Raw genomic sequence first — 17,176 nt, 5'->3', positions numbered from 1 at the left:
GAGAGAACGCGAACTTCCAATAACGCCGAGGTCACAGGACCGGACCCAAATCAGGAAGAACGCGGATTAGAATGGAGAAAAGTTAGTCCAGACCTGATGTCATAAGGACCCAGACTGCAAGAGTGGAAGGAGGGGGTGGAGGCTGGCCCTGCAGGGAGAGAGAGGAGGACCGGCCGGACACAACCCCGAGGACGAGGGGCAGGGGGTCAGCGCCATCCACAGAAATGGGAAGTCAGGAGAGGCGGCAGCTGGGGAGGGCCAGACAAGGACACTCCCAGCAGGGGTCCGCTGGGCATGCTGGCCGGGACTCAGGAGCCCCTGCAGAGCCGTGGTTGCTGAAGGTAGAGGGGGAGAACACCCGAGGTGGGGAGGGAAAAAAAGGGCCCCCGAAAAGGAAAATGAGAATGACCAGGCTGAGAAGCAGAGCAACAGAGATGCGGGTCCCAAGCGGCTGAGCAGGTGAGAGCGATGGAGCAGAGGGTTTCAGGAGGGCTCCCCAGGTCAAAGTTCCAAAACCTCAGGCCCACCCCCACCTCCACCTCCATGCTGTGTGTGGGTGACATTCACTCTCAAGGGGAGTTAAGGGGGTGACATCTGGGGGGGGCACGGCTCCCCATGAAAGACTAAAAAAGACCAGAGGACGATCTGTCTGGGAGCCTCGCTTCAGGGAACGCCGGGTCAGCAGGGGTGGCGTTAGCGCTCCTGGTCCTTCCACACTGGAGCAGAAGAGGGTCTGTCCTCGTGCTTCCTCACCACCCAAGACAGGGGAGATTTCCAGCGCCCCAGACGAAGGCAGCTATGTAAAGTGGGGGCCCCAGATGTCACTGACCCTTTAAAGGGGGCTTAGCTGCCACTCCTGGAAGGAACTTGTCAAAAAATACTTCAACTATCACTGTAAATACTGGGAATATTTGGCTTCCTGAAAGGGAAAAACAGGATTTTTTTTTTTTTTAAAAGGAAAAAGGATTTAAAAAAAAAAAATTTGTTAGAGGTCAGGGTTCAAAACCACATGCTCCTTCCTTGTTCTGTCAACCTCAGCACTGGTTGCCGCAGGACCCTTTGAGGAAGGGAGCAGCCCAGGGAGGCTCGTGCTGGGATAAGGAAGAAGAAATTCACTTCCTGCGCCCCAAGAAGGAGGAGCTGAGAACGGCATCTTCGGAAAGCAGCATCCCAGGCTCCTAAGAAGCCAAAAGGGAGTGGATGATGTTCCCTAAACGACCCCGAGCCACGTGGACTATGGCTTCTGCTCTTCTATGTGTCCCCAGTACTCGTCCATCTCACAAGTCACAGAAAATGAGTCGGACATAGTAGGTGCAAAATATTTGTTGACCTGATTTAAAAAACCACTGTCTGTTCTCAACTGCCTAAACCGGGGCCGCCTAGCCTGCGGAAGGACGTGTCCGAACCGGGGGGCCCCTCCCTCCCACCCAAGGGCAGACTCGGGAGCAGTAAGGAAGCTGCAAAGAAACAGATCCAGGCACAAGTTCAGGAAAAACCTTCCTAATCCCACAGCTGTCCCCAAGTGGAATGAATGCATTTGGCTGTCTCAGGAGGTAGTGAGCTCCTCCTCACTGGAGGTCTTCAAGCAAAGGCTGGGCGACCGCACGGGCCTGCGCAAGGGAGGATTCTTGGTCCGAGTGGCCACTGAGATCCCTTCCAACTCTGAGCTGCTGCGGTTCTGTTATTCTGTGATAAACTGAAAGCACAGACAGACAAGACAGTAAGTTAGAGGCTCTCAACGCAACTTATCACATCGTCAAGGGAAACAAAGGGGCTGGTGTACACGGCTGCATCTGGGCCTCCCTGGTGGCTCGGCCTCCACAGCCGGGACTGGCTGGTCTACACGGCTACATCTACATCTTTGTTGTGAATCAACCTCCATGGCCAGCCTCTACCCTCAGCAGATGAAGGAGGCAGAATCTGGGGAATGGAATCTACAGGGACTATTTTCCCCATTATGAGAAAGAGAAAACAGCAGATCAGAGAGTTACTGTCAAGAGGCCGGATTGGAACTCAGGGACCTCGGTTTTTTACTTTAGCCCTCGAAAAGTTCAGCACTCTTCTCCCTCTGGCTCTCCAGCTCTTAATTAAGCCTTGCTTTGGCAGGCAGGCAGGCAGTAATAAAAGCATTATATCCAGGGAAGGGCTATCCTTCCTTCAGTCACTGCTGGTATCTGTCTCTCGGAGGGAGGGGCTGCTCCACCTTTTGTTCTTGTACCTCTGGGGCCCAGCACACAGCGGGCACACGCCTAATAAAAACTCATCAAAAAGGACAAGGTCTGGAGAGAAGTCACCAGGACCCAACACTAACAGTTCACAGGCCCCCAGCATCCACAGGATGACCACACCCATTCTTAGGCAGGAGCTGCCCTTCTCTTCCTCTTCTCCCCTCTGTCCGCCTCCCATCCCCCATCCAAAAGGAACTCTCCAGATAAGATAACCCATTACCTTTCATGGGTAAATTAAAGAACATCTCACAGTAGCGTGCCACTACAAACGACTCTGAAGAACTCACATTTCTATCCACTTCCCTCATGGCCTGTTCAAATACTCTTAAACCCATTTTACAGATGAGAAAACCAAGGTTTGGACAACTGAGCAACTTGCTCAAGCAGATATCTCAGGCAGGCTTCCACCTCCCTGCTTTACCATGTCCCCTTGCTCCAAGGTCAGAGAGGATTATAAGAACCATAAGATCTAGGGCTGGTAGAGATCCCATCCAAATCCCCCACTGGAAACTGAGGCTCCAGGAAGTTAACCTGCTCTAATTCACAAAGTCAATATGCATCAGAGGGGATTTGAAGAAGATGGAATTAAGGCAGCACCAGCTAGGAGGTCCCAGGAAATGTAGCAGCCCTTAGCACAGAACCTGGCATGCAGGAGGAGCTTAATAAACACTTATAGTCCGGGGAATCTAAAGAAACTCAGGTAAGAGATGGCACCGAGGAGCCCGGCCAGATTCCAGGAGAATTATGACAAAGGGGAGAAGCGGGATGGACAGAAGCTGGCCTGCGGCTCTGCTGCCATAGCTACGTGGCTAAATTTCCTGGTACACAACAGCTCTGAGGAGCCCTTTCATGCTCGTTAAATCAACAAAACTGGTTAAGAGCAGCAAAAGTCAATGATGGAGAGGCCTAAAAAGCCCCCCTCCATCCCAAGCTGCACAACCGTCTGCGCTCCGTGGGCCACGGACACCACCACAGGGCGAGAGGAGAGCCGGAGGAAAAGGAGACCTGTGCACAACGAACCGTTCAATCACTTTGTTCCAATATCAAAAAACTGGAAAAAAGCCCACTGTCTAACCTACGGGAAACGTTCTAAGATGCCAGCAGATCATGAGCTCCACCCCCTCAGGAGTTACTCAGGTCAACAAGAGAAAGAGAACAAACATTTATGGGGCGTCCACTCTGTGCCAGGCGCCCTGCCAAGCACTGGGCAGGCAGAGAAAGGCCAGCTGAGGGGAGCTCCCCAGCTAATCAGGGAGAGGAACGATGCAAGCTGGACTTCCAGAGAAAAGGTACAGATGGGGTGAGCTGGGGCCGCCGCTGCCAGAAGGAGCAGGAGCCAGGAGGGCACAGAGAGGCCTTGGGCAGAAGCTGGACTTTTAGCTGAGGCTGGGAAGGCAGCCTGGAGGCAGAGAAGGGGGAGGGCAGCCCACCTGCACCTGCCCCCTCGCCCGGGCAGAGAGCACATGGAACACCAGGAAATCCGCAAAGACAATGGCCCCGGGCCCAGGGAAGAAGGTAGGAGCTCAGGAGCAAGCCAGGCGGTCCAGCAACAAATACACAGAAGGGAGAAAAGCCCGGGAGAAGGAGGTTTTATGGCCGAGAGCCTGTGTTTCAGGCAGGGTAATTTTTAAAAACTGCTTTATATGAACAGCGGCTCTGCTGATGGTTAGTGAATCAATAATGGCAGCTCTTATATGGCAAAGTTCTTAAAGGAAAGATTAAGTCTTTTCTAGATTGCTCTAGAAAGTTCTGTGGTTCTCCTGCAACTGCTTTACAGACCCGTGCCTGTTTTAGGGTTCACCAGCTATTGCTGTTGGGGGTGGGGGGCTGTTTTTTCTATTACAATAATGGATGGGGAGAGAGAAAAAGGAGCAGGGCAAGAAAGGGAGAGGGAGAAAGAGAAGAGAAATGGGGAGAGAGAGCAAAGAGGGAGAAACAGAGACAGACGAGAGATAGAAGAAACAGAGAAGAGCTCGAGAGAAAGGGGGAGAAAGAGACAGAGAGAGAAGGAATATGTTTAACCCCATTTTATAGATGAGGTTTGAGGAGCTAAAAGGCTTTTTGAGGACTTGCCTATATCCAAATGCCCAGTAACACCAGCAGGATTGAAGGCCCAGATGCAGAGATGAAAGGGATGGTCCAGGACCCCCGCCCTTCTCCTTTTACAGATAAGGAAGCAGACCAAAAGGTAGGTGCCCCTTGGGGACAAGACCGTCCTTTCCCTTTCTGCATCCTCAGTGCTTAGCTCAGTGCCCAGCATACAGTATGTGTTTAATAAATGCTGATTCATGGCTCACCCAAGGTCCCCCAGGGAGTAAATGTTAGAACCAGGATTTGCACTTGGGTCTGGAAGCCTCTAGATAGGACACCAGCCTCATTCCCTACTCAATGCCTGGGTACGGGCACATTCCTAAGTCAATTGAGCCTGGAGGTCAAGGGGCAGCAGCACGTTTCCTGCAAATCTGCTACACGGAGTGGGGAGAGAACCAGTGCAAAAGTCAGCTCCAAACCAAAAGGAAAAGAGCAAAGAAAAACAGAATTAGAGGGAGGTGAGCCCAAAAGCAAAGCAGGGGAAACGAGGAGCCAGGAACCCAGGGAAGTGCAGGGGCAGCTGATCCAGCTGGGAACTCTGGGCCAGAGGGGCAGGGGCCCGGGACTGCCCCAGTGTGGCTGACATGCGTCCTGCCTGAGGGGTGCAAGCATGGGATCTGAGCCTACGTGCGGCTGGAAATAATCCAAGAAACAAACGAAAGCATCTATTTCAAAGGTGGCCCTGCCCAGGGAACAGCGCCGAGCTGGGGGAGGGGGGCCTCAAACCTGCCCCAGAGGGTCACCACCGACCTGGGAAAGCACACCACGCCCTGGGCCTCCCATCTGCACCGCACCCCGGGTCTCCCATCCGTCAGAGGAGAGGACGGCTCACGAGACCGCTCCCACGCTCAGGATCCCCCCTGCCTTTCACCGAGCCCACGTCAGGACCACAGCTGTGCCCAGCACAACTCTGTCATTAACGGGCAATCAACACAAGAAGCACCTGACACCAGATGGGGAAGACCGAGGTACTACAGGGGCTCATCGGGGAGGCCCATGACTGATGCTCCTAAGCCAAAAGGGAACCGTGGGCCAGATGGAGGAGCCCTCTAAATTCTGACCCCCTGGGCCGAAGCACCATCTGCCTTAGGCTAGTGATGTCTCCCAAGCCCCACAATCGCTAAAGACCACAGGGCTCTGGCCCTTAAAGGAAGGGTACCGAGAGCTGATCCGTTTAGACCCAACCTGTTTACGTCATTCTCCTCTTTTTGAACTTTGGTCACAGAGTCCCTTCCTCTCTCCCCCTCCCCTCCTTCTCTGGGCAGGATATAGCAATGGGAGAGATGGAGAACTCCAAATGGGAATCAAGACGGAGAAAAATGGCAGAAACGTGTTCTGGGGATACAGTAAAAGGGGGTTGGGACCCCCAGAGTGAAGCTGAAACATGACTGGCCACACCCTCTCCCCTTCCCCATCTGCCTCTCTGTGTGTGTGCGCACACATAAATGTATACGTGTGTGATACTCTTTAAATAAAAATGGTATATATATGTATAAAACTACATATTATTTCTGCATATCTCTCATATATAAAATCCTGTCTGTCTCTGTGTGTATCTGAATCTATCTCTATATATGTATGTAAAATCTGTCTATAAATAATACATATATATGTATGTATGTATAAAATCTGGCTCTGCCTCTCTTTCTCCATATAGATACACATACACAAACATAAAAATATGTCTCTCAAAGTCAAATCTCAATCCTCAATCTCTCTGTGTATGAAATCTCCCTCTCTCTCTCTCTCTCTCTCTCTCTCTCTCTCTCTCTCTCTCTCTCTCTGTGTATATATATATATATATATATATATATATATATAAATCTGTCTCTGTCTCTCTATATGTTAAAAATCTCTGTCCGTCTGTCTCTATCTCTCTGTCTCTATATGTAAAACTTTTTTTTTGTCCTCTCTCTCTATAAAAATCTCTGGATCTCTTGCAGGTGCGCGCGCGCACACACACACACACACGTACATGTCTTTGTCTCCCACCAGCAGGGCCCATTTTCAGGTCACCCACTGCAGGGCTTACTCCATGGGAGGCACAAGGTGGGGGGCCCCAGGCCAGGCCCTGCCCTCCAGCACTTAACCCTCCCTGTCAGGGGCAGGCCCCGCTGGGCTGGGCGTCTGCCCTCAGTTTCAGGAGCAGGAGGGGGTCTGTCGTCTTACCTGAAGGCCCCGTCCTGTGGCTATATTGGCCCACCTGGTGGATGCTCTGTTTGTAGCAGGTTTCAGGCACTCTCCAAGGCAGCTGAGGGGTGGCGGGCCGAGGTAGCTTTTGAGCAGCAGCAGGTCCTGGTCCCAAGGGCCCGTGAGGGGGGGCCCTGAAGCCTGGCAAAGGGCCTCGATGGCTCGGACAAGGGGTCCTTCTGCTGCCCTTCCGCTTGGGCTCATCATCTGCCAAACAGGTCAGAAAAACAAGAAACAAAGGGTCGGGGCCAGGCTGGAAGATGCGGCAGCGACGGCGAGCGGCCCATTCTCCAGACTAGCCAAGGTGGGGCGGCTGCCAGTTTTCCTGCACTGCCGAGAGGAGTAGTGGGCCGCATTAGTCCCCATTAACTTGACAGAAACATGATCACAATAATAACCACTGGCATTTATACAGTTTTTAAGGTTGCAAAACAACTTCACACACAGGATTTTCTTTGCATCTTTACAGCAGCCCTGCCAGGCGGGTCCCATTATCACCCTCACATTTAGACATGAGCAAACAGGCTTAAGAGAGGACACAGCTAGGAAGTGCCTGAGGCAGGATTCAAACAGCCCTTGCTGGTTCCAGGTGTGTTCCAGCTCCCTCCAGTCATCCGCTGTCCCAAGTGTCCATCCATCTCTCAGGACACCCCGGCCGCTCGCTTAAAGCTATGAAACTGCTCAGAAGGCACCGCCTTTCACTGGACGGAACGCTGGATTCGGAGGCAGAAATTCCCGAGTTCAAATTCTGGCTTGGCTGTGTGACCTTATGCAAATCGATTCGCTCTCTGTGCCGCTAGTGATTCCCTCAGACTTGCCTACTACAGCACAGGGGAGTGACCATCTACACGAGGAATGGGAGTTTCCCCGCAGTCAGGACAGAGCCTTCATTTTTAAGCAGACGGCAGTGGACCCCGGCAGGCGCTCTGGCGGTAGGCCGGTGGGATGCCAGCGACGGGGGGCTGCCAACCTTCCTGGCCAAGGGGACCCTCTGCCCCCTCTCCAGCTGCAGCCACCCAACAGGGGGTAGATCCCTGAAGGCAGAGCGAAACGCCCCATGATTAAACTTATCCCCGAGGCCCACGTTAAGCTCTACAAAGCCAAAGGGCCAGGATCTGAGGAGAAGCCAAGAGTCGACAGCTTCAGAGACTGTGGGTTGATGCCCTCAGTGGCCATACTCGTACGGCCAAATCAGAGAAGTTTACAAGAATTGGGGGAAAACGGAACGACCCCCTCCCCACTTTACAAACTAACTCCCAGAGCCATCCAGGTCACGAAGTAAGAGACAGGGACAGATCCTGAACCCAGAGCTCCCGCCATCACGCCCATGAATCAGTGAGGTCCCCTGGCCTGGGAGGGGACAGCGCTCTTGCCCAAACAAGTCCGCCATACCCAGAGGAGAAAGAACATGGAGCCATTTTTCCAGGGCGCTGTCCCTGTCTAGAGGAAGGACCCTGAGCTGGGTCGGCCACCCTGATCTTAATTGTTTTTTCTGGCTCTTTGTAGTGTTTTCTTTTTATCTGATAATTCTGGAATCTGGCTATAATATTCCTTGGAGTTTTCATTTTGGGATCTCAGGATATGATCAGTTGATTCTTTCAATGATTATTTTACTCTCTGGGTATAAGGCAGACTTGAGCTCCCCACCTGGTCTTCGCTTAGGAAAATGAGGCGCACAGACAAGCGACGTGAATGTTACTTTGTGTGACATCTGTTACTGCAGGGGAATACGAGCTAGCTTTCACCTGGGGACTAGAAAACCCGAATTCAAAACCCGCCTCCAACCACAAGCTATTAAAAAAAAAAAAAAAAAAGGCAGCACATTTCTAGGCACCTTGGGTTAGACCAACCACTGAGCCTGGGGGAAAGGGGAGTGCAGCCTCCTCAGACTGACGCAGGCTGTTAGCAGAGACCCTGGTGTTTAAAACTCAATCATGCCCTTCCCAGTCTCTGCGGCGCACGGCCGGTGTGAGCAGCTCCTCCACGCTGCCTCGTGCCTCCCAAACGCCAAATAAACCCACGCTCTGATTCACTCCTTTGCTGCAACATGGATACAGAGTTCGCTCTGGGGAAACATTTTCATTTCTTTTTCATGTATGTATAGCAGAGGGTTTGGGGAGATGAACTCACAGAGCAATCAGTGCAAGTGAGAATAAATACAACAGAATCCAAGAGTGATCAGTGTAAATACCCCAGGCCCTCCCCACAGGGCCCTCCACAGCATCCGCAGAGCCCCCGACTCCCTGCCAGCTGCAGCTCAGGGTCTCGGAGGTGAGTCAGGAGTCCAGGATTCCACCAGCATCCTCCCCAAACCAGCATCAGTACGCGAGCCTCAGGTCTTTCATCTGTGCAATGGGCAGGCGGCACTGCAAGACCCAGCCCCAAACTGGCTTTGGGGAGATCCGTGCTGTGGACACAGCTGTCCGCCAGGACAAAAGTCACAGGTGCCCTGGAGGGCAGCAGGCGGCTCTGGGTGGGCCCCCGGCGCTTCCCTGACCCTCCTCCCGCAGCAAGAAGATCACAACGGGGCAGCTCCAGCCGCTCCCCTTCCAAGGAAGGAGATGAAGGAGCAAAGACAAGATGGCTCAGCGGGCCGGGGGCACAGCAAGTCAGCCATGAGGCAAGCTGCAGCCTCGGAACCCAGGGCACAATAGGAGCTGGTGAGCCGGCCCCACAACCTACATAACCCAGCACTTAGAGCCAGTACCCAGGCCCCTGGTGCTTCGGGGGCAGAGCTCTACTTGGAAAACCATACAATGAGCCAAAAAACGAGAAAGAAACAACTGCCCCGACAGCAGAAAGCTACCATGGGGACAGGGAAGATCAAAACACAAGCTGAGAAGGGAACAGACTGTCAAAATGCCTATGCACAGTCTCAAAGGGGAAGACGAATTTTAAAATCAAGTAAGAGAAACAGACCAAAAACTGGGAAAAGAAATGAGAGCTTTGTAAGAGAATTATGAAAAAAGAGGCAACAGCTCGGAAAACAAAGCCAAAAAGCAACTGAAGAAAAGAGAACTCCTTTAAAAAGAGAACTGACCAACTGGAGGGGAAAATAACCATTTTAAAGGAAAGAATTAGCCAAAAGGAGGTAGGTACAAAAGCTAATGAAGATCATTCAATAAGAATTAGAATGGGACAAGTGGAAGTAAATGATTCAACGAGACATCAAAATTAGTCCAACAAAAGTCAAAAATGTGGAAAAATTAGAAAAGGTAAAATACCTCATTGGAAAGACAACTAACCTGGAAAACAGATTTAGGAGCGATAATTTAAGAATTCTTGGACTACTTGAAAGCCATGATCACAAAAAAAAGCTTGGACAGCCTCTTTCAAGAACTTATCAAGGAAAATTGCCTTATACCCAGAGAGTAAAATAATCATTGAAAGAATCAACTGATCATATCCTGAGATCCCAAAATGAAAACTCCAAGGAATATTATAGCCAAATTCCAGAATTATCAGATAAAAAGAAAACACTACAAAGAGCCAGAAAAAACAATTAAGTACCAAGAAGTCACAGTCAGGAAAATACAGGACTTAGTAGCTTCTACATTAAAGGAGGAGAGGGCTTGGAATAAAATATCCTGGAAGGCAACAGAGCTTGAATTACAGTCAAGAATCAATTCCCCAGCAAAACTGAGCATAATCTTTCAGAAGGAAAGACATTCAATGAAATAGGGGACTTTCAAACTTTCTGATGAAAAGAACAGAAATAGACAGAAAATCTGATCTTCAAATACAAGACTCAGGAGAAGCATAAAAAGGTAAACAGAAATGAAAAACAAAACATGTTATTCAATGAAGTTAAAGTGTTTACATCCCTAAATAGGAAGATGAGACTTGTAATTCTTAAGAACTATATGTCTATTATAGCAATTAAAGATTATGCAAATTTATTTTTGTTTTTCTTCCCAAATTATTTTTACCTTCTGAATCCAATTCTTCCTGTGCAACAAGAGAACTGTTCAGTTCTGCACACATATATTGGATCTAGGATCTACTATAACATATTTAACATATATAAGACTGCCTGCCATCTAGGGGAAGGGGTGGAGAGAGGGTAAGGAAAAATCGGAACAGAAGTGAGTGCAAGGGATAATGCTGTAAAAAATTACCCAGGCGTATGTACTATCAATAAAAAGTTATAATAAAAAAAGATTATGTAAATTTAGAGGGTGTAGGATAAGTTGATGTTGACTTGATAATTTAAAATTAATTAAAGAGTAAATTTAAAAGATTGTATTGGGAGAAGAGGAAAGGGGAAGGCAAAATGAGGTAAATTATATTACACAAAGAAGCATATAAGACTTATTCTAGAGGGAAAGAAGAGAGGGTTGGATATTGTTTGAACCTTACTGTCATTGGATTTGATTCAAAGAGACAATAACATACAGACTCAGCTGAGGAGAGAAAACTATCTTACCCTATAGGAAAATGGAGGAGGGAAGAAAAGGGAAGTGAAATGGGATTGACAAAAGGGAGGTAAGATTGGGAGAAGCAGAGGTCAGAAGTAAAACAATGGTGAGGAAAGACAAGGTGAAAGGAGAGACAAAAGCATAAAGGAGTAGGAAATAAGATGGAAGGAAGTACACAGTTACTAATTATAAATGAATGTAAATGACATGAACTCTCCCATAAAATGAAAACAAATAGCAGAATGGACTAAAATCCAGCATCCTACAATATGTTGTTTACCAGAAACACATTTGAAGTGGAGACACACACACACACAGAGTAAAGGGAAAAGGTTGGGGCAGATTATATATTCTTCAGCTGAAGCAAAAACAAAAGAAAAGCAGGGGTAGCAATCCTGATCTCAGATAAAGCAAAAGAAAAAACAGATATAATTAAGAGACAAGGGGAAAACATCTTGTTAAAAGGACCATAGATAATAAAGTAATAACAATACTAAATATTTAGGCACCAAGTGGTATATCATCCATATTCTTAGAGAAGTTAAATGAGAAACAGATAGTAAAACTATATTAATGGGGGAATCTCAATCTTGCCTTCTCAAGACTACATAAAGCTAACTTCAAAATAAATAATAAAGAATGAGGAAAATAGAATTTTAGAAAAGTTAGACATGATAAACCTCTGGAGAAAAATTGAATGGGGACAGAAATATATTTTTTCTCAGCAGTACATGGCACCTATAAAAAATAACCATGTGTCCATGTATGAAGGCATAAAAACATCACAACCAAATGCAAAAAGGTAGAAATATTAAATGCATCCTTTTCAGAACATGATGCAATAAAAATTACACATAATAAAACACCTTGGAAAGATAGTTTCATTAAAGAGTAATTGGAAACTAATTGATATAATCTAATTCTAAAGACTGAGTGGGTCAAATAACAAATCACAGAATCAATAGTTTCATCAAAAAAGGACAATAATGAAACAATATGCCAAAATTATGAGATGTAGTCAAAGCAGTACCTACGGGAAGAGTAACGTTTATTATGCCATTGTCTCAGGTATCTTTCTCTCAAATAGCTTTAGTGTCTCCTTGTGGACATTTTTTCCTATACTAAATTTAAAGGTTTACCTTTAATCTGTTGAGTAGTGTTTGCATTTTGTTTCAGTTGCTAGATTTCCAACTTATAGTATTACCAAGCATATGTCTGCTATTAATAATAGAAAAGAGATGTTGGTGAGCCAAGTTATGGTAAGATTTAAGACCTGGGATAGATCCTTACCCTCCTGGCCCTCTTCAAATAACAAATTAGAAATTATGAAAATTAAAGGAAAAAAATTAATAAAGTTGGAAGTAAGGTAATTATTGAACAAATAAATAAAACTACAAGCTGATTTTATTGGGAGAAAAACAAAAAAGAGATAAACCTCTGGTAATTTGATTAAAAAAACAAATTAGCAATATCATCAAAAAAGGGAATTAAAATAACAAAAGGAATAAAGCAAAACAGACAAATGAAGCAAAAGTGATATGATATATAATAATAAATAAATAACATAATAATATAGCTTAAAAAACCAAAAAGAAGAAATTAAAGCAATAATTGGGAGTTATTCTGCCCAACTGTATGTCAATATTTGATAATCTAAGTGAAATAGAGTAATACTTATAAAAATATAAATTGCCTAGATTAACAGAAGAGGAAAGAAAATATTTAAATAACCTCATTTTAGAAAAAGAAAATGAATAAACCATTAATGAACTCCCTAAGGAAAATCTCCAGAGCCAGATGGATTTACAAGTGAATTCTACCAAACATTTAAAGAACAATTCATTTCAATACCATAAAATATTTGGAAAAACAGGCAAATAAGTTCTACTAAATTCCTTTTCTGACACAAATATGCTAAACCAGGAAGAGCCAAAACAGAGAAAGAAAATTATAGACCAATCTCCCTAATGAATATTGATGCAAAAAGCTTAAATAAAATATTAGCAAAGAGATTACAGCAATTTACCACTAGGATAATACACTATAATCAGATGGGATTTATACCAAGAATGTAGGGCTGGTTCAATATTAGGAAAACTATCAGCATAAGTGACCATATCAATAATAAAACCAATAGAAATCATAAGATTTATCTCAATAGATTCAGAAAAAACTTTCTACAACACATTCCTATTAAAACAAATTAAAAAGACTATAAATAAATGGAACTTTCCTTAAAATTGTAAGTAATATCTATCTAAAACCATCAGTAAACATTAACTGTAATAGGGATAAACTAGAAGCCTTTCCCAATAAGATCAGAAAACAAGGATTCCCATTATTACCACTATTATTTAATATTGTATTCGAAATGTTAGCTTTAGCAATAAGAAAAAAAATGAAAGAAAATTAGAATAGGCAATGAGTACAGAATCAACCAAAAATTTACTTGAAATAACTAACAACTTTAGTAAAATTGCAAGGTACAAAATAAACCCACACCCATATACATCATCAGCATTCTATATATTACCAATAATCCTCAGCAAAGAGAGACAGAAAGAGAAAGTCCAATTAAAATAACTATAAACTATGTAAAATATTTAGGAGTTTATTTGCCAAGACACACAATTACAAAACATTCTTCACACAAATAACATCAAAACAAATGGAAAAACATCAATTGCTCAAGGGTAAGCTGAGTTAATATAATAAAAATAACAATTCTATCTAAATCAATTTATATCAATCAAATTACCAAAAATTATTTTATAGAGCTAGAAAAAATAATAAAATTCATCTGGAAGACCAAAAGATCAAGAATATCAAGGGAATTAATGAAAAAAATAATGCAAAAAAATGTGACTAAGCCATACCAGATCTAAAACTATACTATAGAGCAGTAATCATCAAAACTATTTGGTAGTAGCTAAAAAATAGAGTAGTGGATCAGTGGAATAAGTTAACACAAGACATAGTAGTCAATAACTACAGTGATCTACTATTTGAGAAGCCCAAAGATTCCAGCTTCTAGGATAAGAACTTGCTACTTGACAAAAACAGCTGGGAAAACTGGAAAATAGTATGGCAGAAAGTAGGCATAGACCAACATCTCATACCATATATCAATTTAAGATCAAAATGGGTACATGATTTACACAAAAGAATGATCTATAGGCAAATTAGGAAAACTAGGAATAATTTGCTTTTCAGATTTATAAGGAAGGGAAGAATTCAAGACCAAACAAGAGATAGAGGCATTATGAAATGCAAAATAAAGTGGCTTTGCACAAACAAAATCAAAATTAGAAGGAATATAGAAAGCTGAAAAACAATTTTTAAGCCAGTGTTTCTGATAATGGCCTTCTTTCTAAACTACATAGAAAACTGAGTCAAGTTTATAAGAATACAAGTCACTCCCCCAAATGAAAAATGATCAAAGGATATAAAGTTTTCAGATGAAGAAATTAAAGCCATCAATACTGTCACATGAAAAAATGCTCTAAATCACTTTTGAAGAAGAAATTTAAATTAATACAACTCTGAGATACTATCTAACACAACAAATTGGCTAAAGTGGAAGAAAAGGAAAATGACAAATGTTGGATAAGACATGGGGAAATGGGAACACAAATGTATTGTTGGTGGAGTTGTGAACTGATCCAATCACTCGCAAATAGAATATATGCCCAAAGTATTATAAAAACCATTCATACCCTTTGATATAGCATTATCACTACTAGGTCTGTGTCCAAAAGAGATCTTTAAAAAAGGGCAGGGAAGGACCCACATTTACAGAAATATTTACAGCCATTCTTTTTGTGGTGTCAAAGAACTGAAAATTGAAAGGATGAGACAACATCAATTGGGGAATGGCTAAATAAACTGTGGTATATGAATGCAATAGAGATCTACTGTGCAATAAGAAATGATGATTTTCTGATTTCAGAAAAACCTGAAAAGACTTCTATGAACTGATACTAAGTGAACACAATATACAGTAACAGCAATATTGTGTGACGATCAACTATCTTAGACTTAACTTTTCTCAGCAATATAATGATCCAGGACAATTCAAAAAGACTTGTGATGGACAATGCCATCCACACCCGAGAAAGAACTCTGGAGTCTGAATGTGGATCAAAGCAGACTATTTTCAGTTTTGTTGGCTTTTCCCTTTTGTTTTGTTTTCCTCTTTCATAGCCTGACTAATGTGGAATTGCATTTACAGAGCACATGTATAACATAGTAGATTGGGGAGGGGAGGGAGAAAAAAAGTAGAAAAGTGGAAGGAAGAAAGGAAGGGAAGGAGGGAGAAAGGCAGGCAGGGAGGAAGGGAGGGAGTGAAGGAGGAAGGAAGGAAGAAAGGGAAGGAGGGAGGGAGGAAGGGAGATGTTAGTAGTGACTCTTGAAAGAACCTCTAAGTATTTATTAGACCTGGCTATCCCCCAATCTGCTACCAGCAGTGTAATATTTTTTGGGGGGGGGTTCAAATAATGAATTGGTCTCAGACCAATTCAACTTGGTCTCAACCAAGATGAATCAGAGGCAGGCCTTGAATCCAGGTCTTCTGGAATCCAAAGCCACCTTGGGGCACCTGTTCCCCAAAATGACCTTGTACATTCTTCTTCTATATGGTATCTACTTTTCCATTATTAAAATGTCAGTTTCTTGTGGGAAGGGATTGCGTGATTTTGATCTTTACATCTCCAGCATATGGCACAATGCTTGGCACACAGTAGGTGCTTAATATCTACTTATTTAATGACTCTGAAGTCCAAGTCTATGAAATATTGTTTCATATATATGAAATAATGGCAGGGTTTGGGTTTTTTTATCCCAAAAAGGAAAATTTCCAACACCATAATCTAGTTAGTTAAGTCTACCAGGCTTTTCAAATAGCAGCCTCGTGCACTTTGAGAGCTGAGAATAAGAAGAGCTTTATGCTTTTATAGCTGGAAAAGACCCAAAATGCATTCCTGTAATACTTGGGCCGAAGATGTTCCCAGCAGCTTTAAATAACTTAACAGAAAAAACACCTTTGTGCATTAAAGAGAAAACCGCAGTTGAAAGGAATGAGATGCAGTCCACTGCTGCCATCCCTAAGCAGAGGGAATGAGGGTCTGTGCTTAGGGTTCAAGAAAAGCTCAGTGCCGAAAGGCTTTTTGGGAAATGATTTCGTGCCCCACCCCCTCACCCCCCAAAAAAAACTCTCTGAAGAAACTTACTTGGCATCCAAATCAATACTTGCAAAGATTCTGAGGCAATCTGGGAGTATGTTTTCCTAAGCCTCAATAAGGGGAATGCTCAAGATGGCCAACTTGCTCATCAACAGGGAACTTTAAAATAATTGAGTCAGGGGTTTAGAAGGGTGAAAACCAGGCATCAATGAGGGATTTTTCCTATAGAGAGGGAGAGAGAACCACAATCATGTGGCAAGACAACAGAAACAAATGCCCCCTTTTTTTCTCCAATATGTTATTTTTTCCTGATAGAAGTCTTTTTTCTTTCATTCAGGCTTCTGGCTTATTTTAAAAGTGTTTTGAGACCCAATGTGTTTTTCTCCCTAAAGTTGGGCCTCAAGAGCTTGAGAACCCTTATTTTCTTTGATAAAGATGCTTATCACAAACCCATAAAGACAAAACCCAAGAATGTGGGTGAGGATGCACCGAGAATGTTCCATGTGTGTTTCACAGTGGGCATGTTATAATAACTGAAAGTGGATTTCATGGTCTGGGACTCAGCTATCACAGCCCAGGGGACCCTTCAGGCCAGTGGGACCCACCCACTTCCTTTAAGATGGGGAAATAGGGTGAGAAAAGCAAAGCAGCTTCGAAGTTGCATCAGAGGAGCCCTTTGCACGGGGAAGAGGCAGCTCCTGCCCTCAAGGAGCTTACAGTTTCCTGACAATGACACACTGGAAACAAACAAGATCCAATCCATCCCTTCGTTAAATATATATATATATATAATTTACCATGGGATGTTCATATAATGAGCCCTTACCAAGCCGTCCCCAGGTGCCTGGCACTAAAGGAAACAAGCCTTTCCCTGCCCTGGACACAGTGCATACCCACAGGCACAAAATGGATCAAGCCACTTCTTTGGAAGCAGAAGCAGCTGGGGGAGCCAGGGAAGGTCCCTGGAAGAAGCTCTCTTAATCCCAGCATCTTCCCTCAGCTAATTACCTCCCATCTATCCTGCACGGAGCTTGCATGGTCATCTGCCTGTTTCTCTCCTGTTAGGTTG

General features: G+C 44.5%; 1 protein-coding gene and 1 long non-coding RNA gene across 2 annotated transcripts in view; one reads left to right on the top strand and one right to left on the bottom strand.

The window, feature by feature from the left end:
- Positions 1-17,176, bottom strand: part of OSBPL10 (oxysterol binding protein like 10) — a 187,829-nt gene that overhangs the window by 71,025 nt on the left and 99,628 nt on the right. The window contains 2 exon segments of the mRNA XM_074267278.1: positions 6,489-6,549; positions 6,552-6,716. Of these exon segments, the coding sequence (XP_074123379.1) occupies positions 6,489-6,549; positions 6,552-6,716 (226 nt within the window).
- LOC141542700 (uncharacterized) lies at positions 3,390-5,817 on the top strand. The gene is made up of 3 exons (XR_012482236.1): positions 3,390-3,517; positions 4,996-5,287; positions 5,585-5,817. It is a non-coding gene; the product is annotated as an uncharacterized LOC141542700 (long non-coding RNA).

Source organism: Sminthopsis crassicaudata, chromosome 5 (genome assembly GCF_048593235.1).
Source record: "Sminthopsis crassicaudata isolate SCR6 chromosome 5, ASM4859323v1, whole genome shotgun sequence".
Lineage (NCBI taxonomy): Eukaryota > Metazoa > Chordata > Mammalia > Dasyuromorphia > Dasyuridae > Sminthopsis > Sminthopsis crassicaudata.
This window is presented reverse-complemented; position numbering and strand designations above follow the sequence as displayed.